Source organism: Synchiropus splendidus, chromosome 12 (genome assembly GCF_027744825.2).
Source record: "Synchiropus splendidus isolate RoL2022-P1 chromosome 12, RoL_Sspl_1.0, whole genome shotgun sequence".
NCBI lineage: Eukaryota > Metazoa > Chordata > Actinopteri > Syngnathiformes > Callionymidae > Synchiropus > Synchiropus splendidus.
Window position 1 is genome coordinate 13535614 of NC_071345.1, and position 27191 is coordinate 13562804.

The 27191-nt window shown below is 44.0% G+C and overlaps 1 protein-coding gene across 1 annotated transcript in view; it reads left to right on the forward strand.

The window, feature by feature from the left end:
* Positions 1-6738: 6738 nt before the first annotated feature.
* cadm4 (cell adhesion molecule 4) overlaps positions 6739-27191 on the forward strand; it is a 242450-nt gene continuing 221997 nt past the window's right edge. Inside the window, exon 1 of the mRNA XM_053882125.1 lies at positions 6739-7039. Within this exon, the coding sequence (XP_053738100.1) occupies positions 6967-7039 (73 nt within the window). The 5' untranslated portion in view covers positions 6739-6966. The remainder of the gene's footprint in view (positions 7040-27191) is intronic.

The following is a 27191-nucleotide window of genomic DNA, read 5'->3' on the forward strand; positions in this document are numbered from 1 at the left end:
TCTGTTGGCTCTGTAGACAAACTGCAATGAGTCCAGGAGGTGAGCAGTGACAGATTTCAGCATTTCAACATGGCGACTGTGGAAGAAATATTGATAATGTACCTCTTGCACAAAAGAGGAAAACGTTGGCAGCGTTACATATATCGCACCTGGACGATGGATGACAACACCAAAACATCTCATAACTTTGGCTGGGTTCCAAATGTATCCCCGCCAATTTTTCCCAATTATTACTCACACAGACAGAGAGCAAACATTTCTATCTGACAACCCAAAGCAAGAAGGCAGTGAAAAGTGATTTTAAATAATCATCGTCATTTTAGAAAACAATATCTGGATACCAATTGTATTTCAGTCTCTTAGTCCCAAATGCAATCCATGACTCGACAACCAATTTTTAAGTTGCAAATGTTTGAGTTTGTCTGCTCCTTCGGTGATAATAGAAAACGAAATTGCTCACAAGTTGTTCTGTGTCGAGCGTTCACTTGAAATCAGGGAACAGGAGAACACTAAGGCAGGTGGTCATAATGGTATGAAACACAAAGAAAGAGTTGAGGCTCAGTAAAAGCAAACAACCATGAGTGTTTTCGGTTACCTGTTGTCACCGTACAGAACATTTAAAAATACTCAGGCACTGATTTGAAGCAGTGTTTATGGTCCATTCGTTTCAAAGTACAAATGAAGTCCTTTGATCTGGATTTGAGTTATAGCTAACCAGAAGAATGAAGTCTTCATAAGGTGACCACTAGGTAGTTGGCTTTTTGGCGACACCCCACATTTTAGTAATTAGTGAGGTAACTACTGTCTTATTTTCTGGTAATAATCAGTAATTATGGTGTTTTTTAGAGTGAGTTTTCCATGACTTTTCCTGTGTTAAATATCGTCACGCATAACCAGATACTAATATGTACTTTATTATGATGAAGTACTGACTTATATACTGCTCATACGCATGAAAAAGTAGTTTATTTCCCTAAAGTGAAACCAACTTTTTGACATCCTTCACAGTCATTCAAACTATGGAGGGAATCATAGGGAGTAGAGGCAAAGGACACCCTGGAAAGGCTGCCAAGCCTTGCGATGGCAGGTGTACCACTAACATAACGAAACAAAGGGTTCCCGAGCCGCATTATGCTCTTTGTTTTGAGTCACGTCAGCTGCAGATAGGTTCATGAATAATCCAGATGAAGTCGTGGAAAGGTGTGAAATGATGTCAGCGTGAGATAAAAGAAGTGAATCAACTTCCCGCCCTCGAGCTTCACCGCCACATCGCCACAAAGGCTCCTCTAAAATGGGCGATGGAATTTTCCATTCAGCAGTTAGCCGCTTCAATACAAGCAGGATTCGACTCAACCTTTTCCAATTCTTCACCATAAAATTGCCATCACAGGCTATAACTTCATCTATTTAATTTTCCCCTCTGTTGCCTTGACACCCCGAACGCTGCACCAGCGCTCCGGCGGTTATTACCATAAGCATGCCGTTAACGCTGAGGATTTCATTACACTTGTCCGCTCAGGTTTCTTTTTTTCATGTGGTTTTATTTTCGGTGTGTGGTTGACCGTGGGCCATCGTTAATAACGGGCCACGCTGCAGTTTAACAATGACACTCCATTAACGGGCGCATGTGCCGCAGAGCGCGGCCAGGATAATGTTATTAAACTGATTATTCATGCGGTTCTGCCGCAGCCATCCATCCACCGGCGCTTTTACAGACTTTCCGCTTCTCTTTCTGCAACTCCACAAAAGGTGTCAAGGCTTCCGAAGTGGAGACATCAGATACGTAAAGCCGAAAAGATAAGGTCCTGTCACGCTTTGTAGGGGGCGAAATGGAAAATGCTCAAGTGCCCTGCTGCATTTGAAATGCCACATTTTTGTTTTCTGTCTGGAGTCAGTCATGAGTGAAGAGCCGTATGCTTCCTAGTGGGCCGTGCTCCAGGGGCTTTCAACCCAGTTGGCCGAAGAAAGACAAGATTATGGATCAGGAATTTCTCACGGCATATCTCTCCCCAAGGAACCAGGCTGTGATTTGGAGTTAAAAAAAATAAATAAATAAATAAAAAAAGCATAGTTTACTGTCACATTTTGACCCCGATAGTCTCTCTTGGATAAACAAGCTGCGGCGAGCGGAAGCCGTGCATCGAATACAGAGCAGCCAATACAGTCAAAGTTGGAATTGGCAAAGTGATAAGTAAAAAGCCTGAGTCAGCACTGACAATTAAAGTTGTGATGTTGTACTGCTGTCTTTTATTGCGTTCATTTTAATGATGTTGGATTTCAGGGCCATGACAACGAGGATCCAGAAGGAGACAGAAGCAACCCGCTCGGTGGTCTGTTACTTACATAAAAGACAGACTCACAGAGAGCATGGCTACTGCTGCTCTCAGCAGAGCTAAGTTGCTTTGTTAAGGATCGGCGATCTGCTTTGTTTTCCTCGATGGGTGTTGTACCACGTCTATCATGTGGCAAGTCTCATCATTGGCTAATAAACTCACCTGTCAAGTTCAAGTTCGTGTCAAGTTCGGCGACTCTCCCAGCCTGATGGGGTCAGAAGTGGGGTTGTGCAGTGGGAAGTGTCGCCAGCGTCACTCCTAATGGATCGAATGGAACTTCTTCCAAGTGGACTTTAGCATCCATGAGTGACACAGAAGTGAGCGACCGTGAGGTGGTGGGTGAGGATCTTTTCTCATATTTTTCATGCTCCTGCATGTCCAGATCCCAACCTCTTCTTTTGGAAAGTCTCACCAGAGGGGAACATCTGACTCCGTTGAAGCACCTACGCATCAACACACAACAAGAGAAGACTTCCGCGTCAATGTCGCCAAATGTCCAGTTGAAAATAGTTGAGGTGGCAGCATCAGAAGGCTGGTTATGTGAACTGCCTGACATACCAAGCATGGGTGCAAAGGTCCCTGGAGGTTGGGCAGGTGTCCACCAATCTCCTGGCCGAGTAGTGATGGGTCGATCAGGTGTCGTGAAACAGTATTACAGGGTTGATGAAAGGCAAAGAGGGCAGTAGATGGTGCTCTTGCTTTAAGAATGACATCAGGTTTACTGAATTAGCTGCTCAAGTCCAAACATTATAGAGCAGACAGTGCCATCTGGTGGCCTCCGAAAATCACGCCAGTGTTTCATGAAACCTCATCACCCTTCAATGCTGTGATACCCATCACGAGGACACGGTCCTGGGAAGCCAATGCTGGGGCTGTACTCTAATTTGGAAGTGGAGTAAAATTCACAGGTAATACTCTCCGTGATAAATGGTGTCAGAAAGAGGATGGCCAGCTTGTGATGGAGCGGTATGGGGGACATAGTTTTTTTTTAAGAGGAAGAAACTCGACGAAGAAGTGACTTTGGTGTGTGGAGTACTGAGCACGGGTTCTGTCTCAGTCATAGACTGAGCTCTCACCTCTGAGTGAGGAGGCTGAAAGCTCACTTGAGGTTGGTAATGAGCGCCGGCCTCGAGGGACGTCTGAGGGTTCAAGTGAAAGATAAGGCTCGTGGTCAATAGTCAGACTGGTACAGGATCCTCACTAATGAGGGCTCTGTATCAGTCTTTCCTGGTGAAAAGGGAGGATTTCGATTAAACAGGACCAGGCTTGCTCCGGCGTTCACTCACGATCAGGAGATCCAGGTGATGGCAGGAAGACTGGCATGGAGCTAATGACATTCCTTGTGTAGTCTCTCCTCCTGAAAAATGCAAAACAAGCTTCTGAGGTTGCTTGGAGTGGAGCCAAGTGTCTTGTCGAGCTGACTCTTGGAGCGCTCCCCTTCTCGCTCATCTTTCTTCTTACCAGCCCGGCTGGAGTCACTTCAAATATTCTAGCCATCCAGCCATTCTACGATGGCAGCTCGACTTCGATCCGTTCTGCAAATGCTCCTTGGCCCTCCTTTTGGTTGGGCATCAACAGGGATGTTGCCTCAGCCACTTCCTTGAGAAGCTGCCTTGGCCTTTCATGGCCCGAGAGGGTGACTGCAAGATACTGTGGAGGTCACAGTCTCATGTGGGAACTGAAGCTGGTGGCCCAAGGAGGCCCTCAGATTCATCCTCCCAAAAACTAGAGAGGACGCTTTGTTATTTCTCATGTACATTACGACCATTTCACAGTACCGACTGTTATGATAAAACCATTTTCAACCTAAACCCAAGCTCTAAGATGTTTACAAACAAATATCCATAGGAATACATTGGAGTGCTGCTTTTCCTCTCCTCTCCGACACAAGCTGTTTTTACGGCCACTTTGCTTTGTATGTGCTTCCTGCATATGTTCTGTCAGCGGCTGAAGATGGAGCGGAGTTAACTGGAGTAGCAGGTGCTTTCCCCTCATTACTTCTCCACAATGCTCCATCTGGTGCAGGCAAACTGCTGCCATCCGCTCCCTCCCAAGCAATGAACAAGCGCTCGCACAGACGCTGACAGGGGGAAATATTTCGTTTAAAAGAGGGGTGCGATGTTATAAGAGAGAGAGAGATGACGGCAGAAGAAGCCTGAAGCAAAGACCAGAAGGTTCCACAGAGACAAAAGAGAGGTCTGATAGGGGAGAGAAGTTAAAAGCAAATGGAACTAGAGAATCACAGAGAGAACATTTTAGATAAATCTCCTTCGACTGCTTTGATGCATAGTTGTCAGTGTGAATGAGTCTGACCAGGGCTCCTCGGCTGAGATAAAAGAATTCTCACGAGATGCAATTCTTAAAAGTACCTGAGGGGGGCGCAATAGACACAGTCTCTCCTGGCCGAGCTGGGGAACATGAGGCCACGGCGTAAAAGCAGATCAGTGGGGAAAGAGATATGGGAAGAGAAGCAATTTCCATAATGGAGCAACACTCTCTGACTGCAAAACACAATTATGGGCAAACTGTGGTCACAGCATGAGGGTTACGTTAAAGAGACCCTTCAGCAGCAGGACCCAATAAGGCCTGACTGCAGATGAGCGGCAACACTGGACCGTCCGGAGCTCAGGTTTGTGTTCCAGACCATTAAGAATTAAGAAGGAAAAAAAAAAATCTCTGGTCTACACTGTCTTTTATGTGCGCTGTGACCGCTACATCTGCTCTCCCAACACTTACACTATACTTTTTAATTGCTGTACTTAACTTATCAAATACATTTTTTAAACTTTACGACACACTAAAGTCCAGTTTCAGACGCGAACACGTCTTCCAAACAAGTATGGCGTCAAGCAAAAAGAGGAGATATGAATATGCGACCTTGATGCACTTGTTTGCTACTGTGAACAGGAGAATTGTGTACTGTTTTCAACAGCTTTATGTGAATTGAAAGCGGTTGTTTACTGTCAGGGATGAAGGGATATATGTGCCTGACACCATTAAGTGTTTGGGTTTTCCTTTGAATCTGTTTAAGTAAAAAAAAAAGTAAAAATATTGTCTGACAAAATTGTCTGCTCGCATTTTAGATGTGGCACAATGAACCGAACTACACACCAGTTTGCTGATGACCGCCCATTGTGTTGCCAAAATAAAGTTGACCACCCGCTACACATGTGAATAAAAGATAGTTACAAATGAATTGCACTTTGAGTCTCCAAATTATAAATGAGCTAAAACCAGATCATTTCAAACATATTTTTATAACGTGTTGCTGAATAAAACATGTTTTTTCCATATTCATATTTTATTTCATAAAGCGGTGCAAGTAAATGGAGGTATGTATGAAAGGTATGTAAATAAAACCACAGAATTGACTGGTTTAAAATCATATAAAACAAATACAGATTTGAATGAACAAATTTCCCCCGGTTATTTTAGCACAGGTAGTTGAATTATAAATTCGATATATTTATTGTCACGGTTCAACCAGGTGGCAGCTGCTGTGGTCTGCTGTACAATCCTGGGCTTCTGCAAACAGTTACCCAGATTCAGTAGCTGCAGGACTCATTTTCACATTGAATAAGTTGTAGCTATCATCTGCTTGGATTCAGACAAAACCCCTATGATAAGATGGTCAACAACAGATCCAGAGTCCAGTCATTTTAAAGACCCGTGCTATATAACCATAGTTATTAGTCTGTTTCCTTAAATTAAATACTCCATTAAAAGTGATGTACTTTTCACAGATAGTTGTCCTTGTGCCTTGATCTCTATTCCCCTGACCGCACTTGTTTTGTTGCAATTGGTCGGAGTGGAGCAATAACAAAATGAATGTTGTAGACTTTAGTCACCAATGGATGCAGTGACTCTTCTTCTCGTGTTAAGCAGATGCTCTCATGTGATCTATGTGTAGAAACACACATTATGGCACATTAAATTAAACAAGGTTATTGAACACAGGTTGGTATTGATGCGTTGATCTTAAATGTATACCACTGAGGTTCAAAAGATGAGAGAATAAATCATATTTGTGCGAGTTTAACAGGTGAAAAGTCTCAATAACTCAACTCAGGACGCATCATTTCCAAACCTGCTTCTTGTCTCCGAACAGAAACACCTGCCTTCCCATCTTCATCAGCACTGCACACAATGTTCTCTGAAAGTGAATTGGAAATAAATTGCTTATCAGCTCGGAGAACTACACGCCGGCCATCAATCATATTTAGAGCAAATTGATTTCAATTAATGGGAAGATGCACAGCTTCTCCTCTTTATTGTTACGATGCTGAAGCCCCGCCCCCTGCCCGTCACGTGGGCGGCCCTCCACCTGCTCCGGCTGCGATTGGTCGCGAAGGCGCGCACCGACCCGCCCGCCTGACAGGCGTTTAAAACACATTCACTATGTAAAGTCGCCTAGAAAAACCGGTCGAGCCGTCACGCTGAGGGGAAAGTGGGAGAGACTCGTGTTGTTATGTGAGAGAAAAGAGTGGCCGCAAACACACCCGCACACGAGTCCGCGCGCGCGCGCTCCAGCATCACAGTCGCGAGAGTGAACCTGCGGGTTCATGTCACCGTGATTCCCCCCGCGGAAGCAGCAACCGGAATATTACAGAAGAGAAGACGGGGAATATCCGCGATGGCTCTCTGCGCCGTGTGGAACTACCGCGTCCCGCTCGTCCTCATGACGGCCGCCTGCCTGCTCAACACCGGTGAGTGTCACTGACAGCCGGAGTGCTGAGCTCAACATTTTCCTCCTCAAGTTTGCTCAAGTCCTGGCGGGACCCTGGACCGGGCTTCACCGGCCGGTGCCCGGCCACAACAGAGGACGGTGACGCGCGTCTTTACGCGCGGATATTCCAGCAGTTCCTCTGTTCATGTGGTGCTGAATGACAGCAAAAGTGAAAAGTGTCACTGTCGCGTGCGCTCGTCCAGACCGCTCTGATGCTGCTGTGTTAGTGGGTGAATGGTGCGAGCCCGCAGTGAGAAGGCACCGGACTCACCTTTGTATTCTGGCCGCGGCACCGGCGGGACCTGACCTTATCAGATGCAATAACAGCCAGCAGTCCGTTATAAAGCCTCCTGCAGATGCTGCTTCTTCCTTTGTCATCTCAGCCAGGGGTGTCTCTGCATTGTCCGCGCAGTTCACAAGTCACAATACAGTCAAACTCACTCGCATCACAATCCCTTTTCACCAGCTGAAGCATAGTTCCTGAGCCCTGTGCGTCACTGTCAGCGTCAATGGCTAAAAAGTATGATCAGATCTTACTCATGCAAATTTAGATTTCTGTTATATTAGACATGGGGGAAAGTTTCTTGCCCCTTTAATGGAGGAGAACGACTTTGAAATGGTGTACTTGCTCTGGTTTTGTTGGTCTATCTATCTATCTATCTGTCTATCTATCTATCTATCTATCTATCTATCTATCTATCTATCTATCTATCTGTCTATCTATCTATCTATCTATCTGTCTGTCTGTCTGTGTCTGTCTGTCTGTCTGTCTGTCTGTCTGTCTGTCTATCTATCTATCTATCTATCTATCTATCTATCTGTCTGTCTGTCTGTCTGTCTGTCTGTCTGTCTGTCTGTCTGTCTGTCTATCATCCATCCATCCATCCATCATCCATCCATCCATCGTCCGTCCGTCCATCCATCCATCTATCCATCCATCAATCGATCTTATACTCATATTCAAAAGTTGTCAAAATAATGAGAGTTTAAATCATGTTTTCTCCCATTGAAGCAGCAACTAGTTTAGCTTCCAGATGACTTGTCTTTTATAATCATTGCTTTCTCAAAAACAATCTCATGCATTGTAGTTGGAGTTTAATTTGAAGTAACTCTAGCGGGCCGCATAGAATTAACTAGCTGGCTGGATTTGGCCCCCGGGCCTCGTGTTGAATGCATATGATTCTTTAGTTTGGTTTCATTTAGACTCCTTTTATGTCTGTAACCAGCTTCCTGGAATGTCAATCCTTGAGATTCAGCTCAAGGTTTTGAGGCTCCTTTTGCCTCGAAGAGACGGAGAAGTTCCTCGGCCAGAGTGAACCTGTCCTTTTATCATCGGAGGCGGTTTAAACTCAGAAACTCAGCACTCTTTTAAAAGCAGCCCAGAACTTTGTTTGTTCCGTTGACGTCGCACAAGATGAGGTTAATAACCAACCTTGCCGGGCCGTCCGACTCTCCGACTCGACCACGTTTTTCTGAAGTGAAATCTATTTCCGTAATGAGAAAATCTTGTGCTGTCATGTTTTAGCTTTAAAAGCAATTTGCATGGAGCGCCGAACATGAATATTTAGCGGAGCGATTCCCACTGTCAAGCACCAAAGCATGATTCCTCTCCTTCTGCTTCATTTATGTCGTCCTCGGGTGCTGGGTGAGTTAAGTGTCAGGTCAAGCATCGCCATTGTAACCCCCATGCTGTGCTCCAGCTGAGGGAAGCGCCACACTGCTCCATTCCCTTCTGACACAACCTCACCGTGGGTTGTGTATTGATTTCTCCCTCTAGTGTGTTTGTGGTGCCTGCCCCCAACAGCAGTGCTTTATATGCACGACCACGCTGGCTTCTGTGTGTCAGTGTAACTGCTGAATAGTGTAAAGGTGACGTGTGTGTTTCTGCCGAGTGTGTCGCATGTAAATGCTCCCAGTCCGTTGTATGTGCCGGGCGCGTGTGCGTTGCCGCTTACTGTGCCGGGTTTTGCCTGAGCTGCAGGCAACCGCTGCTGGGGGCTGCTCACTGATCACTGTCATTAATCTAAGCACTGACAGGGGCCTGGAGAGACACAGGGTGGGGGGACGGAGGTGGATGGAGGAAGGCGCGAGGGAGAGAAGGCAGTGATGCCGAATATGTTGCATGTGCTGAGCGTATTGATGGTTTTTAGTACAGCAACATCACAAGCTTACTGCTTTCTACCTTCTCTATATATGGATCGGGTCGTGCTTTTTTACTGCATCAACCTTTGACCTCTAGCAGAATAAAATGGACTGGACGACGTATCAGGGTGAGCAGTCAACCCCAGAGGGGTCCCAGCTGTCCCAGCTACACAGGGCAATGGAGGCTAGGGTACATACAAACCTCTCCTGACTTGCAGGTTCCTGGTAGAAAAGCCAAAAATAGAATACAAACTCCTCATAAATACAATCCTGGTTTGCCCCCCGACCCTGAGTTGACCCCGCTCCTGACAAACCCATGAGGTTTTGACAGACGCTGCAGCACAGCTCCCCCTCACTGTCATTTGTACTTTATGTCCATATTCAAAGCAGCAGCAGACGTACCAAACTGAGTTGCTCATTTTCAAGTTTGTCATATTTTCTTTGCCACTATGCTGCGAATATGAGAGGAGCTCAGTCTCTGCGTTGCAATTACAAGATAATTAGTGCAGCTCAGCTAATAGCGCATTTGAACAGTTCACTTGCTACAAAAAAAATAAAGTACACAAAGTAAAATAAACTTGTTTCAAGGCATATTTCTCACTCCGCATGAATGTCAGGAAAACCTGGATTGCAATGTAACATGACAAGGGATAAGATTGTCAGAACTGAAGCGATGCTTTACTGTCATACTGTTTTTTCACACTTATTTTCTGTCAACCTCAAGAAGTAGGCGCAAAAATTGGACCGGCATTTACATAGAAACAGGGCTGCTTAACTGTTTTTTCACGACAAAATAAATGCTCAAAAAGTTGTGGCAGAAAACCTTTCAAAACAAATGATCCTGTCCAACTTCTGAAGTGGCTCTGAAACTTTTTTTACAGACTTGGTGAAGCGCTGTTGGAGCAGGGGGTCATTTGGTTTGAGCTGGGCGCCTCTTTATTTTTAGCGTCTCCTTAAAAAGTCTGTAAATAAAGGATGGCTGGATTCACGGGGTAGATGAACTGATGAGTAGACACGCGGAGATCGAGAGAGCACTTAAAAGACGACAAGACTTCCCTTTGTGGACTGAGGAACAAAAAGAAGGGGAGAGAAATAGAGAAAGCGATGGAGGGAGGAGGAGAGGAAGAAGAAAGGCAGCAGGACTTCACAGCGTGTCTGACGGGCAGGCCTGAGGGACACACACAATCGCACAATGTCAGCACTGTTTGATCGTCTTTGTTGGGATCCGGAGCAGCTGCGGTGTACGGGTGCAACGATAACGTTGTCGGTGAAATATCAACTTTAATAAATAGATGCTGAACTGAACTGTCAGTCATAAGCGGTTACAGCGTTTCTTTAGTTCAGCGCTGTCTTCTGAGCGTATTGAGATACACAACATAGCAAAGCGGTACATTAAAACGTGGAAGTGAAATCATTTCGGGGGAGTTTGACACATGGCTCACAGCAAGAAGGTTTGAATCCAGCTTATCTTGTTATATTTAGTATGTGTGTGAACTCTTGTCCACATGTCCCTCGCGGTGGATTGGTGGCTACACACACAGACTATCACCGGTTCAAAAAGTTGAAATGTGCAGGTGTTGCACTCCACTCCTTGCTGCTGTCGCACACTGCCCTCGGCTGCTACCATTTCCCGACACATTGAGCAAGTTCCGTCATGACCCATGAAGAAGGCTTTTGAAACAGGGCGTCCAAAGACTCGCCCTCAGCCCATTCACGTCCCAACACACCGTGCCAACGACTGACTATACCAACTTGCTTTGTAAAAAAAATAGCTTTTTATAAAAACAAACATCTGAGTCAAATAATCGCCAACAGCGATGAACTCAGTAGCTGTTGCCACAATAGCACTTTCAGATGCAGGAGTCTCCTGGGCAGCTGTAAATATTTCTATAATGATTCTTTCCCTTACTACACGCTAAATGTCTACAGTTTTGTTCATCTTCTTTTATATAATTATGCAAGATAAGTGTATAGTTGTATCAGCTGTGCTTCTGTTTTTTAAACTTTTTTTTTATACACATTTATTCATTCATTCAAAAAACTATATATGAAGGCGTGCCTCTTTATTAAATAAATAAAACCACGTGAATTTGTCTAGGCATTTTGCTCGCATTCGGCGAGCTCTGTGTGTCCACTGGGGAGCGGGCTTCGTGCCAAACAATAAGCCAAAATACTCGATAATACGATTAAAATGCTATGAGTTAGTCTTGTAAACGATTGTTTAAAGTTTGAAACTTATCTGTGGTTTCCGTCTGTCATCAGCGTCAGACATCCCTTCAGTCACAGCGCTTCCATGCCGCGAGTGTGACGGAAATGTGGATAACTGCGAGATTACGCTGGTAAAGAAATATGGCGGCCAAGCTACGGATGCAAAAGAGTCGAGAATCTGTGAATTTCGATGATATTCTGCGAAATTATTTTCATGGAAACCAGTGTGATGACGCTACGAGAAGAGCACTAATAATTGGACATTTAGGGCGTCCTGCTGAGAAAAATTGGGAGTCCATTTTATCACGTTGGGCAGCTCAGGGTGTTCTCCGGATGCCCAGACGCCCTCCTAGCTAAAAGCCTGATGCCAATCCACGACTTTTCAATTTTTTCTCCCACCAGCATGGGTCTCATGCCCTCCCACCTCTCTGGCCCTTACATCATCCCAGTGTTGGTGATGTAGTGCAGGCCGAGACACTGCCACACCCCCTCTGCATACTCCCCGCCCACTTCCTTGTTTCTCTGTCGGATTGCTTCTTGTTTGTCTTTGCTCTGTTTCGCACCGAAGTCAGAATCGACTTTGTAGCAGACAATTACAAACCAAAGAATGATAGAATATTTATTCTTTTATTATTCGTTATTAATTATTATTAGCTATTTCCTGGTCTTACAATGTCAGCCAATCACAATGTGCTCCTTGTCTGACCAGGAAGTAGATCAGGCATATGCTTGGCCAACAACCTGCTGGACAATATTGTCTTTTGCTGATATAAATATACCGTGTGTGGTAGACAGTGTGCAGGTCGGATCAGAGCCAACCCTTCTCATCCTGGACATAGACTGTTTGTTCCTCTTCCCTCTGGCAGGAGGCTACGGTCCATCCAGACCAGAACCTCCCGTCACAGGAACAGCTTCTTCCCCTTGGCTGTCTGTTGAATTCGTGAACAGCCTTGTTGTTATTTTATTTTATTTTATTATTTATTTACTTTTTGACTGCACGTTATTCCAAAACACTTTCCTAGTTAGTGGGCTCCCCACTGACCATGGCAATAAATTTGATTCTGATTTCTGATTTCTGAGACAGTGCCATCGAATGCTTCACTTGAAGTTCCTTTTATTAATTGAAAAGTTTTTGAAAATCCGACTTTTGGACGTGACGCCGCTGCCCTGACACGTTCACCAAGTGGACACATTTGGTACTTACACTCACCTGCTGTATTTAAACGGTAGCGCTGACCAGAGCCGTGCCATTTGTGAGATGTACCATATTACAGTCAAATACCCATGGAACACAAAAAGCCTTGAAACGTATCACAATGACGTCGCATCACAGCTAAGGGCTCTGGAATGAATGCTGCTCACACAACTATCAGTTTGTGATGTTCCTGAAAGTAAAGGCTCTAGCAAACAAAGTAGTAAGTTGGTGTACTTACAGTATTGCAGTATATCATGTCATCACTCCTGTTTCAAGATATGCATTGTATCGCTAAATTCCTGCCAATACACAGCACTGATCAATATCAGGTGGACACTAGTAGCAGGTGACAGCTATCGTGTGATGTGGGCTGTCAGTGTTTGTTTCATAGAAAACAATCATCGCATCGTCTGTTTTAGCGATTAAAAGCGACCCAACTATTATTAAACAGCTTAATAAATGAGCGATGAATCATCCTTCATGGTTCAGGATAGACTCTCTGAGGGGTTGACTTTGCCGCGTTAGTCTCCCCCCGTCGTTCCTCCTCCTGCGATCCTTCCATTAGCACCTGGCTTATCAGCGCGAGCATGAAACCACAGTCATTTGTTTGCTTGAAAGTCTGCAATGAGAGTCATCCGTTTGTTCCCCATCAGGGTGTCTGGACGTTGGCGGCGGCTCTGGCACCATGAGAAACGGCGGCACACGTGAATACCAATTATGGCTGCGGAGTGCACGTATGCGCACCGTCTGCCCATATATCAACATCCTTGTTCATCACTGAGTCTTAGCACAAATATAGGGGCAGAAATGTTTCCTGAGGCTGCGGAGGATCGGCCATAATATTTAACTTTATCATGTGGATATAAGTCGAGGAAATTAGCTTGTTTGGATGCTTGTTGACTTTCAGATTTAACTCACAGCCTTGCCCATTAATAGAATATAATTCGCTCACAACGCTGAATAAACTTGACGGCAATGTTATTAAAAGGCTCGGTCCCGGCCCAGTCCTTCTCCTGGCCATCTGCTGACTCTGCGCTTCCACTCCACAGCCACTGTTCTCGCCGTAGAAGGCCCCGCCCCCCCCACCTTTCCTTTTGTAGGTCCAAATAATTGGAGCACCTCAACTTGGCAGACAGCGCTGGCATTTCCGTCAACAAAAGCAGGCTGATTTGTTTGTTCTTTTGGAGTTGTTTTTTTCCCCCTTGAGTAAAAATACACTGCTGCTGTTCTACACAGCCAGGTTTGATCCACTGATGTAATCCAGAGGCTCCTGACAGGAAGGTCCGCCTGAAGGGGTCTTCTTCAGTATAAACCTGTAGTTTAATTCTAGTTGCTTGTCAGTCAACTCAGAGAGAGATGAATTGTTGTATTCAGTACTTAAAGACCAGCCATGCACCATCAAGCTCGAGGTCCCGGTATGTCAGGGTCTGACGCAGCTCTCTTCATTCTTCATACATCTGAATCTCGAAGTCATACAGTATGTACGCTGCTACCGCCTTTTGTTGGTGATTCGCTCTTATACATGTTCTGTTGCCAATGCGCTGAACTGTCTTATTTTTCTGCATTAAATCTTCGTAAATTTTAAGTGCATTTTCATGCCTGAGCTGAAAACAAAAGTGGATGTATGCAAGTGTGTTTGTGGCATCTGAATTGGCTGGATTTTTTTTTAATGGTAGAATTTCACATGAGTTTCATGTTCCAATATAAAAAAAATATGGACATGGTTTAAGAACTTTCAGCCGATCATGCGTGTTGCTGGTGGTCGTGTGAGACTGTCACTGTCGGTTAGATGAAAATAGTAAGTTAATAGTGGTCTGAATTTTTCCAAAATTTGGCACAACCTTCCTGTACGCATTAGGAATTAAAGGTAGGTAGGTATTTCAAAACCAGGCTCAACACCAACAGGAGGCAGCAACTCTCGACCCTTCTGATGCACTCCTCTGGTATCCTGTGCATAGTGGACTCAGTATGGAGTTGAAGAACATCATTTAATGATTTAGATATTTCAATAAACCAGAAAATATATAGTTTAAAATATAGTTTAAAGCCAGAAAGTAGCAGCTGTGTACATGTACAAAGAGAAAGTAAAAGCAGACTATACATGGAAATAAAACAAATAACATGGAATAATGTTGAAAAATATCTTAAGCTATATACAGTAGCTCATCATATGAACTCAAGCTTATTTTCTGAGCCAAGACTAATTAAAAAGTCTGAAATGAAGTAGCCATACACTCAAGGCTAGTCACAGCTTCAAATAAATGAAAGCTATAATTACGCTTGTAAATGACCAGATGTTGCTATTCACTGTTTTTTAGAGTAATAACCCTGGACTCAAAACATGAGCTATTGTCGTCAGTGTGTGCTGTTTCTTCAAAATGAGTTCCGTCCGTCTTTCATTCGTTCGCATAAACATGCTAAAACATAAAATGTGTTCCACTCTCACAGGCTAGTTTGACCCTCTTCGACTGTGGAATCAATAAGAAGTAGAAAGAGAAAAGTTTTTTTTTTTATTGTGAATGTGAGTGAGTTATTTCTTGGCTTGGGATTGATGGACCTGAGGACGAGTGCCGTCTGGGCGCTTAAGGGGTTGAATGTATGTGAGTGACCGATGCTGTTCAGTGGCTCATTAATACAGCGAATTCAAAAGTAATTTGCTCCTTTTTCATGGGAGACGAAATGCAAATTTGAAACACATAATGGTTTGGGAGTGTTTGTGGCTAGATAGCTAGAAAAAAAAGAGGTGTGCAGTTGGTTGTGTGCACCTGTTGTTAAAACTCCCGACAATGTATCACATTGTCACTCCTGTATCGCGATACGTATCACATCGCCAGAGTCTTGCCAACCTGCTCCAGTTACGTCCCATACTTACGAACACGGCCAACCGATGCTTATTTTTTATTTTTTTTTATTCAATATCTGGCTCCGCAGCATGTAGCGGCCCGGCATCGTGTACGACAGTTACAGCAGCACAGTATCCAGCATCTCACTCTCACACAGCCATCTACCACTACAGTAGCACCTATAACCCTCACGTTGGCTTTTTTGAATGGCATTCGACTTATGTCCAATCCGACTTACGACCAGTTGGTCGGAACCGATCCCGGATGTAAGTCAGATGTTACTTGAAATGATGCATTATAATTTTCATGATGGAATGTTTGAGCAGAAATATCTTATCAGCCTGTGTCTCGGCATATTATCTTGTAAACTGTTTTATCTGTTCTCCTCCCTTTGTACCTCTATTCCCGATGGTGTGACCCCAGTAGGGGCTGCCCAACCTGGGACAACAACCATGGGTGGCACGATTGTGCCGTGTACTGGCGCACTTTCTGCCCTAGTCTGGTATGTGCTTTTTGGAGATCTCAAAGTTTACATTTATAAAAGGTTTTAATACTCACACAAGCCTGAGTATACACAAGCTGAGGTACACGTCTGCCTAAAAGCCAAGATATGACTTTGCTGCTGCGGTGTGTGTATTTTTTATTTATATGATAGAATGGCTTCCGAGATTTCTAACTTTGTGTTGCAAATTGATTTCTATAAATATAGATACCTGACGTCCCACAGGTCATCGCTGGGCAGCTTTGATTTGTAGCGACACACCAGTCTTCTCTGTCGCCGTAACGTCCCATTAGGATGTTGATTTATCACCAGGATGCCAGCGAGACGATGGTGGGAGAACGCCACCAAAATACACCGATTGGAATTTGAGGCCCAATATCTTGTTGAACCATTTGTTTAATTGTCCATTAGTGAAACGTTCTGTCAATGGAATCAGTCCTGCGCTAGTGTCGTAACACTCTTCATGGCTGCCACTTCATCTCCTTCCCATTACTATTCCCCAGACAACAGGCTCGAGATTATCATAATGGTGATCTATGTCGTCCTTACATGTCGCTCTCCGAGAACAACTGGCGACTCACCAACTTCTCCCAGCTGAAGTTTTTTAACTCGCACACCAAGGTCGCCCTCACTTTGCTGCTGCCTGCCAATCATTTCACCCTGCTTCGCTCCGATTGGCCCGGAGTTCGAAGCGAAACGCCCCTGCGCTTTGATGCAGCTTTCCACGCGACCTGGTGTCCCCTGAGCCAGCAGCTTCTTTCCAGCTGGCGACATCTCCTGCCCTGGAAATTTGTCTTTGCTATCAGCTTGTCAAAGCACAACACCAAGATTTCAGCCTGAGAAAAGGGAAGTAAACAGTCGATGCACTTTAGGTTTGTTCTGTATTGTTGTTGCCGATGCTAAGCAGCAGACGACTGGTGCTCCTTTGCTAGTGATTGATGGTGTTTTTACAAAAAAGTATTCTTCTCAAAGAGGGTTCTAGCTGAAAAACTTACCTCAAGTAGTGTTGGTTTTGGTATCCTGGAGACACTGGCCCCGTCAGAGTGGACTTAGCTTTCAATTTTGTGAGATCAATTTTAGATCTTATCTTTGGTTATTAACTCTGGAGGTTGTTCACATCATGACAGGTTCGGACAGTTTCTGTTCTGAAGAAGCATTTACTTTAATTCAGTGACAGTTTTAATGAAATCTGGTGCCAACTGAAGCAACTTCAAATCTTCAAAATTCAACTTTCACCTTTCGTTCTGTTACTGTGGTGATGACCGTGACTTATCAATAAGTTATTATTCCTTGTCAGACAACTTTAAATAAAGATGAAAAAAGTTTCCTTCACAGAGGGTTTTGAAATTACTAGGTGCTCTGATGTGCCCATATTTTTTTTCAAACATTTTTGGGTGCACAACAGATATGCATGGACTATTGACAAAAAAATCAGGGCCAAGTTGGGCTAGTTTCTGATCTCTGTTTCCTCTGTGTAGTTAAAAGGTCTGAAGTAAAATAGCCATACACACAACGTTTGCACTCCACCGTCATTCCAAACTCTGACTTTCCTCTTCTAAGGTAATTGGGACACTGTAATAAGAGGAGAAGAGATCACTGTTTGAACTATGGATATCCCAATCTGATCTTTCTATTTTTGAAAGATCGCATAGCGTCGGATTTAGTGACAAGGGTTTGAGCATTTGGCTTCTCACTTCACTGTCGCACTTACCTGCTGCTGTTTTCGCATGGTTTCCGCTAGGGCCCCGTACCACAGACCAATCCACAGCAGCATCATCGACTACGTCCCACAGATTACCCATAATGCTTTATTTCTGAAAGAATAAAAACCACTATTGCAAAAGAAACTGTTGCAGAAACAACTTAAGTACGTTAAAGATTGAAAAAAGAGCGTCCTATTTTTATGGGATCAGTACTGGATCGGTATCGCAGGGACACTTAAAAATCGGATTGGTTCCCTATAAATTTTAAACCCCTATAGACTTTAAACCCAAGGATAATCACATTATCATGGTCACTGTGTTCTTGAACCTTCAGCAATGAAAGTCATGTTGATAGAAACTATACTGTAAATATTTAGGGCCTTTAAAAACCCTCAAAACACGCTTCATATATGAGTGTTGTTCCAGAGAATCTTTGTAGGTAGGTGTAAATAAAATGACTTCATAATAAAATAAATGAATTAATAAAATAAAGGAAGCCAAAAAGTTGTTATTATACTGTGTTCCGCTGAGCTGCGTGTTTGCCTTGTATGGTGTCCATGCCTTGCTCTGATTCTAGTCAGGCATTGAAGGGAAACCTAAACACAGAAGCCACAGGGTTAGAATTCCTGGCTTTTGGGGGCACTGTTTCCATGACTCAGAGTAAACGTTTATGCCTCCTGCTCAGCCCCTGGCTTGTTTAACACCCCTCTTCACTGCTCTGACACCTGTCTTCTGCGTTCCCGCGGGGCTTGGCACTAATGTGGCCGGAGTGCGGATCTTGGTAACACCGGTAACCAAGGTGATTATCCTCACTCTGGCGCTGGTGGCGGGGCGATTGAACAGGAGGGGCTGATTGAGCTGGAAAGAAGCGCTCTTTAAACATTCAAGAGCTGCTGTGTTCTCTCTGCTGGTGTGGTCAGCTAATACCACCTGCAGGACTTGATTTGGAGAACAAGGGTGGAATGGGTTGTAATGGGGTGATGATCCAGAGGTTAGGAGGGGCGGGGAAGAATTGGAGACCAGGTAAAACCAGGGCGACAAAAGCCAATTTGCACTTATCTATGAGAGGTCCGCGTGCTGTGAGAGGCGGCTGATGAAGAGTGACCAGGTTTGGTCTGGGCGCTGAGGCGTAGATGGGGTCAGGAGGGTCCCACATAGTCTCCAGAAATGCTGTAGGAAGCAGAGACTTATTTCAGCTGGGTTTTATTTTCAGTGTTACATCTGTTTCTGTGCTTTTAAATACTAGCATGAAGGTGTCGATGAGTCAGTTTAAGATGCATTTTCAACTTAACCAGAGAAAATAGACAATTTGAGAAAATATTTTTTGGAGAACATTCTGAATATGTGAGATAAACTGCAGCAGCTTTCTAAGTTTCTGTTAAGTTATGTTGTCTTGGGGGATAATCTTGTATTGAAAGAAGACTTCCTCCTTGGAAACTCTGAAGAAGAGGTTGATGTTGTAAAGAGAGAGCACGGTCAAGGCCAAGTTGGGGCAGCTTTTCTCTACCGCCTGTGAAGAATTGTGTCGGAAGTAGGATGGAAGTGACAGAGTGTGACCAACAGGGGCCAGTTAGGGAAACTCTCTCCATGCGAGGTGAGCATTGTCATGTTATCCCACGCATGGCCATAAATTGTGTAATTATATTCAGCTAGAAAAAAAAAGTCACACAATATTTTCAAAACAAAAACCTTTTTGGTTGATTTTTTTTTTTAAGTGAAAGTCAAATGCAGTGCTACATACACTTAACTTGAAAACAAGTGCATCAAGTTTGTAACTGTAACTACTGTGATGTTAAACAATTTTTCCAAAGAAATTATTATGCTTTTTTTTTCCTTAAGCAATGTATTGCAAGCATCCGAACTTGCACTGCAGCTTATTGAAAACTTTGAATATTAATATTAAATTAAATATTAAATTAAAATAAAATAAAATGAAACAATGTTATAAGTTGAAATGTCAATGTCGTAAGAGTAGAAATACATGAGGCTGCGGGAAAACTGTGACACAAAACATTCAGCATTCAGCATGTATTTTTTATTTACGACGCTACAATCAGCCATGTTGGCATGTTTGTCAACTTGTACAGTTACAGTAGTGAGTCAGTACCAAAATAATCGCTAGTTGCAGACTTGTATGTATGTAAGTGTAGTGAATCAAAATTGTGCCCACAGTTAGTTTTGAAATAAAAACTCAAAAACTAGAAGCTCAGCTCTCCAACCACACTTGTGCCCAAGTGAAGTTGCTGGTGCAACTGTTAAAATCGTATTTTAAGGAATATATTATAGCTAAATTATTGTGTTGTCTTCACATACAAACTGTTGTAGTTCCAATGTTGGTATTTTACACTCCAGGGATTTACAACTCCTGAAGGACTTGATGTTGTGGTAAGTGGGGGAATGGCTTTTCAGATGAGGAGGCCCTGGAAGCGAGTGGTGACCAGGTAAAACCAGGCCGACAAGAGCCAATTTGCACTTACCTTTGGGAGGTCTGTGTCCACTTGGAGATGGCTGATGAAGAGTGACTGTGCTTAGTCGGGGCACCGAGGGATTGATGGGGTCAGAGAGAGGGAGAGAGGTGCCTGGCTGCTGAGTGTATAAAAGAGTGAAGGAGGAGAGTAAAGCGCCTGGGGCTTGCGTCACAGACCAGTGAAGCAGCAAGGAGGGGAGCAGGGGGAAACGTCAGACGGAGTCCAACAAATGAGTGAATGATTGCAGGATTTTAGCTGAAAAATGGAAGCGGGTGCAGGGGAAGAGGGAGCAGAACTCCTGCTGTGCGGAGTGTCATGTGGAAAAGGGAACGCAGCGGAAGCAGGGAAGGAAGATCGGAAGTTAAATTGTGAATGGATAGATAGGGCGGGCTCCCGCGGGACGATCACTCAGGCGGATACGTTCTATTTTTTTATTTGTCAAAAGTCAAGAAGTTAATTTGCCTGCGGGCAGGAAGTATGTTCCCAGTACTTGGCAGAATTGAGGCTATGGTATTGGATGCGTGACCTAAAACGATGAATACAGTTGTGAGTTTGCGTCCGAGAAACCGTGCATCTATGTCAGGCCAAGTGTGGCCCACATGAAGGCCTTTGCCTGTTAGTGTTTGGATCTCATGAGGTCAGTGCTATACTGTCAAACTGGCCGTGTAGAAAGGTTGCTTTGTGTTTGACATGTTAAATGTTCTGTCTTTTTTAAATGTATTCTGGTGTGGGTGGTCTTTCAATACTTGTAATGATTTTGATTTTATTTATCAACAAATGCAGTTTTTTATTGATAATAACCCCCACATGCATTATTATTGTGTAATTATTTTACTAGAATTGTATTGGAACAGAACACAGAAGCAGTGGTCTATTTGTCATGTCGATAAGTTTATTTCTTCCTGTTGATAGTCTGTCTTGTCGTTTTCTTTCAAAGTGATTCATGGTGAGGCACTGGGGAAAAAAAAAGCAAGATCTGAAATATTGTCATTGACTATGATCTGTGTTATAGATTTCATGAATGCATTCAGAGCGATCTTGAAGCAGCTCCTTCAACTCATCTCTCTGGCGTAAATGAGGTTCATCAAAATACACTTTTAAGTGGCACGAAAGCGGCAATTGAGCGGGAGCCTCGAACCTTGAAAGACCTTGAAAATTTTGTTCTTGAGACAGAGGAGTTTTAGATATCCAGGGATTGGATGCAAATCTCACAGTCGTTGACCCCACTGGAGTGCGGCTCCACGTTTCTCTTTCAGGCTCTGGCTGTCAGCTACCTCCAGGCCTGGCTTCAGGGTGGGCACCAAATGACCTACGTATGGGCGAGGGCAACCAAATCCATGATTATTGGCTTTCATATCAGTCCTCAGAATCACTCTCTTAAGTCTGACCCTGGAGGCACTTTCACTTCTGCTGGCCCACAACTCAATCTCACTTAAAGGAGGCCATAACAATAACCAGCCTGTTATATCCTGATTTTGCACCTCCCTCACCAAGAATGGTTTACAGACCATTGTCTTAACTCTTACCAGTAGGGCTGCAACCATTAGTTGACGTCATTGACAACAAAAATTTGTCGACGTCAAAATCTGTGCGTCGATGGGTCGTACACACGGGTCGCAGGATGGACAAAATATCACATTCTCTGGAATCATTAAGGTATGTTAATTTCTGTTCCTTTAATTGGTTCCGGACTGAGGACCGACTCCAGCTGGCCCCAGGCTCCGCATCGCCACCTCCGACTGGCCGCCTCAGTCGCGGAGGAGTTTGAGCGGCGACGGGTCGTAGTGTTTGAAAGTGTGGCTTCGTTTTGTTTGCGAAATAATGCGTCTTAAGGATGAACAAACCCCTTCGACACCGTGGTGGAGTGATGAATGAGTGTTCCGTGTTTGGTCTGTGACACCACACACCCTCGAGCTAACGGCTAGCATGTCGGCTAGCATGGAGCTAACTTGTAAGAGGAGATTTGTTTTTAATGATGCCAGACACGTCACATCTGTGACAGTGATGTAGTGAAGTGTCCCCAGAGTTTCTCATCCTCCTTATAATAACCAGAACTGAACTGGGGAGCTCGACTGAACACATCGTTTTAGATTATTATTCAAATATGACCCTTTGATGTGGATGTCAGATATTTTATATGGGATACATATGTACCCCATACCATAAATCCTTAAGTGTAGCCAGTCAAGAAGCGAGCCAACTGAGAAACAAGGAAGCAAAATGAGATATTTTCACATTTATTGAATTGGTGACAATAAAAACGCTGGTTTGTTATTGTGTCAAGTAGATCTTTCTCTAATCTGTAGCCGTCCTCACGTGGTCCGTCTCTTCATATGTCTGTCCATGTGACTTCAGTTCCAGTTCTGTCATTCTGATGTCTCTTTCGGAATTTTCCTGTTAAAAACATGCTGCAAGCCCACATGATGATGCCCACCCGCAAGATGGGTTATGTGTTATCCGCTTGTTTTCGTGTTTCCACTTTGGTGCACCACGATAGTTAACATGTAGCGGATCACACATGATTTCTAGCTTCGAGGACTTGCTTTTCAGTCGATGCTCGGACAGAATCTTAATGTGTGTGCTGTGCTGCCTAGAGATTATTAGGCCGCAGCACAGGCGTAACACTTGATCAATGCCTGATATTTTTCTATCTTCATGTTTGATGTGTCTGTCAAAAAAAATAAAAAATAAAAAAATAATAATATTCTGTAAGTCCTTATGTGTGTGCCCTACTTCAGAGGAAGAAATGAATGGAACCTTTTCACACGCTGAACGGTTTGATGTCCCAGTATATAATGTGGTCCCTGTATAAAGGATTTAGCCTCCACTGGTTCAAGTATTTTGTAAAATAGGACCGGAAACCAGGCTGAACATTGCCTGTGACTGGATGGGTACATTTAAAAATGAAAGTGTGATCATTAAATGCAGCGTTGCGAGTATCGCCTTACCTTTCAAACCTCAAAGAGCGAGCTGAAACGTTATGAACATAATTCGTTTATATCGCCTCTGCATGCTTGTGAATGGAATCTAAATGAATGGTTCATTTACAAAATGTGGAGAAGCATATTCCACTTGACTGTGATTCACGGCTACACTGAAGTGAAGGCGATCTCTCATTATAACTGAGTTTACTCAAAGTAAACATTTAAATCATTCGCTAAACACAGCAGTGATTCAAAAGCTTTCAGATGATGTTCGCTGAATTAAAGTAGTCGATGTAATCTAAGAATAGATGGATGTTGTTGATACACCAAGAAGAAGATAAGACGAGTGCTGTGTAGGTGACCTCAGCAGAGAGACAAGAGCTTTGCGACCACAGAGGAGAGGCGAGGTGGCGTGATCGATGGAGGTCAGGGCTTGAACGCACAGACAGAGGAGCTCACAAAACGTTGCAACTGTTTGAAGGCAGCTCCCAGCATGTCCTTCCACTTTCAGATGCACTTCATTGTGAAGAACTTAACAGTCCCGTTGCCGTTCCTCCGTCTGGCATTTAGAATCCTTCCGCGTATCATCGGCATTAATCGCTTTGCTTTGATGAGATTGTCGAACGCTATGAAATTGCAGGAGCATCCGACTATCTTCTGGGAAATCACATGGTGGAGTGGCGGAAACGACAATGCGGAGGAGCTCCAGGATGAGTTTTCAATCCGCCGAAACTCTCAAAACACCCGTCCCGCTGGAATTGAATTCATGAGCTCTGACCATATCTGATGGAGTCTGAGGTTGGCTGAGGTGGTCGTCTATTAATAACCTCGCGCTAACGTATGTTCTTCTCTCAAGTGTGAACAGACTTTTATCCGCCGTAGACGAATCGTTTTGAAGAACCGGTGATTTGATGGGTTCTGCTTTGAAAGCAGCACTTCAAAGGGATGTTTTTAACTGCTCAATATTCATTGTTATATTTCTCATTTAAATGCCAAATAAAACATGCATAAACATGACATTCCAATACATGAACATGGATTTATTTTGAGACTCAAAGGATTAGGAATTGTTGAAGATAATTTAAGCATTAAATACTGCTTTTATAGGCTGTTTTCAGCTTGTACTTCCCTTTTGCATTGGCTGGAGTCAGTCCCAGCTACATGAGGCGAGGAGTGTGGGACACCCTGGGCAGGTCACCAGTCCACCTCAGACACTCACAAGAGACACGATTAGAATGTGCATTTACATGACTCCTGATCTAAATCGGTCCACTAATGCGTCAGTCCCATGGCAGATGTAAGCAGAAGTCACACACAGAAGACAAAAGCCACCACACCAGGAAAGAGTTGCGATAAGAGCATCTGCCGATAGATCAAACTTAGATTGCCTGCTCCCGTCTGGACCCCTTCCAAGTGGCTGTTGACACAGCTACTGAAAAATGCTTTTGTTCTTCCCCCTCCTCTTTCCACCCCGCATCTTCCCTCTCCGATGTTCAGTGAGTCCTTAAAAAAAAAGGCATCTCAACATCAGAGGTGGTAAACATTGGTCCACTTCATTAGTGATCAGTAAACAACTGTTAATGAGATGATGAATCAGGCTCTCGCGGAGGAACGCCTGAAAAAGAAAGTCCTGCTCCATGAGACCCTTGTTCTGTCGACAGAATAAAGCAATGAACATGAGGGTAGCAGAGTGATGAAGAGGCTAAAACTTCAAAATCCAGGAACATGGATGAACCCTGTGAAGCATAAAGCTCCAGTGCCTTAAAACTGAGGTCTTTATTGGTCCCTGAGAAGAAGATTTAAAATTGTCAATATTCATATATGTAGCTCATAAAATACCAACTTCCGCATCAAAAAATCTGATGTAAATAACAGTCTAAAACAATGTCCCGAGTTCAGTTCAGTTTATTATGAAGAGGAGAGCGACCCAGGACACTTCACGACATCACTATAAAGCGAAGATGTGACATTATTAAAAACAAATCTATCTCCTCTTACAAGTTAGCTCTGTGCTAACCGACATGCTAGCTGTTAGCTCCAGAGTGTGTGGTGCCACAGACCAAACACGGAACACTCTGTCATCACTCTACCAGGGGGTCGAAGGGGTTTGCTCATCCTTGAGACGCGTTATCTTCGCAGACCAAACAAAGCCACACTTTTGAACACTACGACCCGTCGCCGCTCAGACTCCTCCGTGACTGTGACTGAAGCGGTCAGACGGAGGTGGTGACGCGGAGCCTGGGCCGCGCAGCGACGGCACCGCGTTGGACAACCTATTAGAGGAACAGAAATTGACATATCCAATTGATTCCAGAGAATGTGATAATTTCTCACTGCTTCTGAATAACAACCAGTTCTCGATACCCATCCTGCGATCCGCGTGTGTTTACACCAACAGCAACATGACGCATTGACGCACAGATTTTGACGTCGCCGAATTTTTGTTTACTGTTATTGTTTATTGTTGCATCCCTAGTTCAATGATCTGAAGACTCTCAACAAGTCATGTGACTGCGTTTGCCAATAAAGGCTTCCAGGACTCAAAAAGTGACATCCAACAAGGTCATTTAACTACTGTGCAAACAGCCTTGACCTTCAATCATGGCGTGTTTGGCTGTCGATGGTCATGACACAATCATGTCTACATAGAAACCATGAAAGGTCAATAACACAGTCAAGACCCATTATAGTTTTACTGCCAAAACCTGGTTTATTGAGTTGAGAAAGTATAATTCCTGAGCATTTTTTGTCATCCATCCTTTGTATACTGGGGCCTGGCGAAGCTATAGTAGACTTCAAAATCTCCATGGCTCCAATGGAGGAACAGTGAGATCTACTGTATGGCATGGCCTGCCATGACATTCTGCCACGCCTTCAGAAAAATGTCTTTTTTAAAGATGAAATCTCACCTGGTCAAACGTATTAAAACAAAGTGTAAACTAGGAAGAAACTTCTTAATTGCTCACGGAACTGAAGTCGCATCCTGGCTTTACATATGGAGAGACGGATCGCATGAGGACGGCTGCATGTTGGACAGAATTATTTCTCATGATTAAAAACTAGCGTTTTCATTGTAACCAATTCAGTAAAGGACAAAACTTTCCCCTCGATCGCTTCTTGATTAGCTGCGTTCCGTGTGTGTTTTTTTTGGGGTAGGGGGGTTCCTGACGTCTCACTCCATCACTAAAGCTGAGTCCAGAAACTAACTTACATTCAATAACTTTTTGAAAGGACTTTCCAAAAATGAAATGCCTGACTTGGTTACAGCTAACAACCTTTTTTCCTCCACGTGAAAAAAAAAAATTCAGAACAAGAGCATGGTGTTTATGAGAACCATGTAATTACACTGTTTTACAGTCATTATAGTTTTGTTTATTTCCTGTATACAAATTGTGGCTTTATCACTTCATGCTTGTATGATGTATGATAGTCACCTCTTTGTGAAGTTTTTTTTTCATAGTAAGTTGTGCAGCTTTTCAATCGGTATGGGGTCTATGAATCCCTGTGTATGCGTGGTGCCAGCCTCAGTTGAGAATCCACTCCCATTTAAGTGCACAATTGCTCATTCACGGTTTGGTTGCTACCCGCCACACTATTCTTTTCACAGTGGCATATCCAAGCGATTCTTTGGTTCGTGTCCACAGCGGTGTTCTATCTCACCGTCCATCTGTTGGTGATTTAATATTATCATGAACGGCAGAAGGTCTGTGCGTCGTCCGATTTCTAACAGCAGATGAGTGAAACAGCCGTGGAGTCTGTGATACTGACAAGGTTTCACAGCGGCCGGGAGCTGCGGGTTTGGTTGCCGGGAACCGGGGTTCGTGGCAGCTGCCACCCTCTGGGTTGTGCTGCAGAATTAAGCTGTAAAATGACTTGCAGAGGCTCGTGGGGGTCCGCTGTAGGGATGAGAAAAATATTTCCGCTGCTATGGGTACGGAAAACAAGGGGGGTATTTTCAAGTCGACCTGTAGTACACACAGCGTGGTGCGCTGCCTTTTGAACCGTAGCGTGTCCCATTGGAGGAGAAAATAATGAAAGAGGCGCTGCAGGAGAACATCATTTCATCGTCTTTGTCTCCTAAAGGGCAAGATGTGTCCGCCTTCAGCTCTATAAGCATTTCTGAAAGCTTCAATGAGGAAGTCAGACG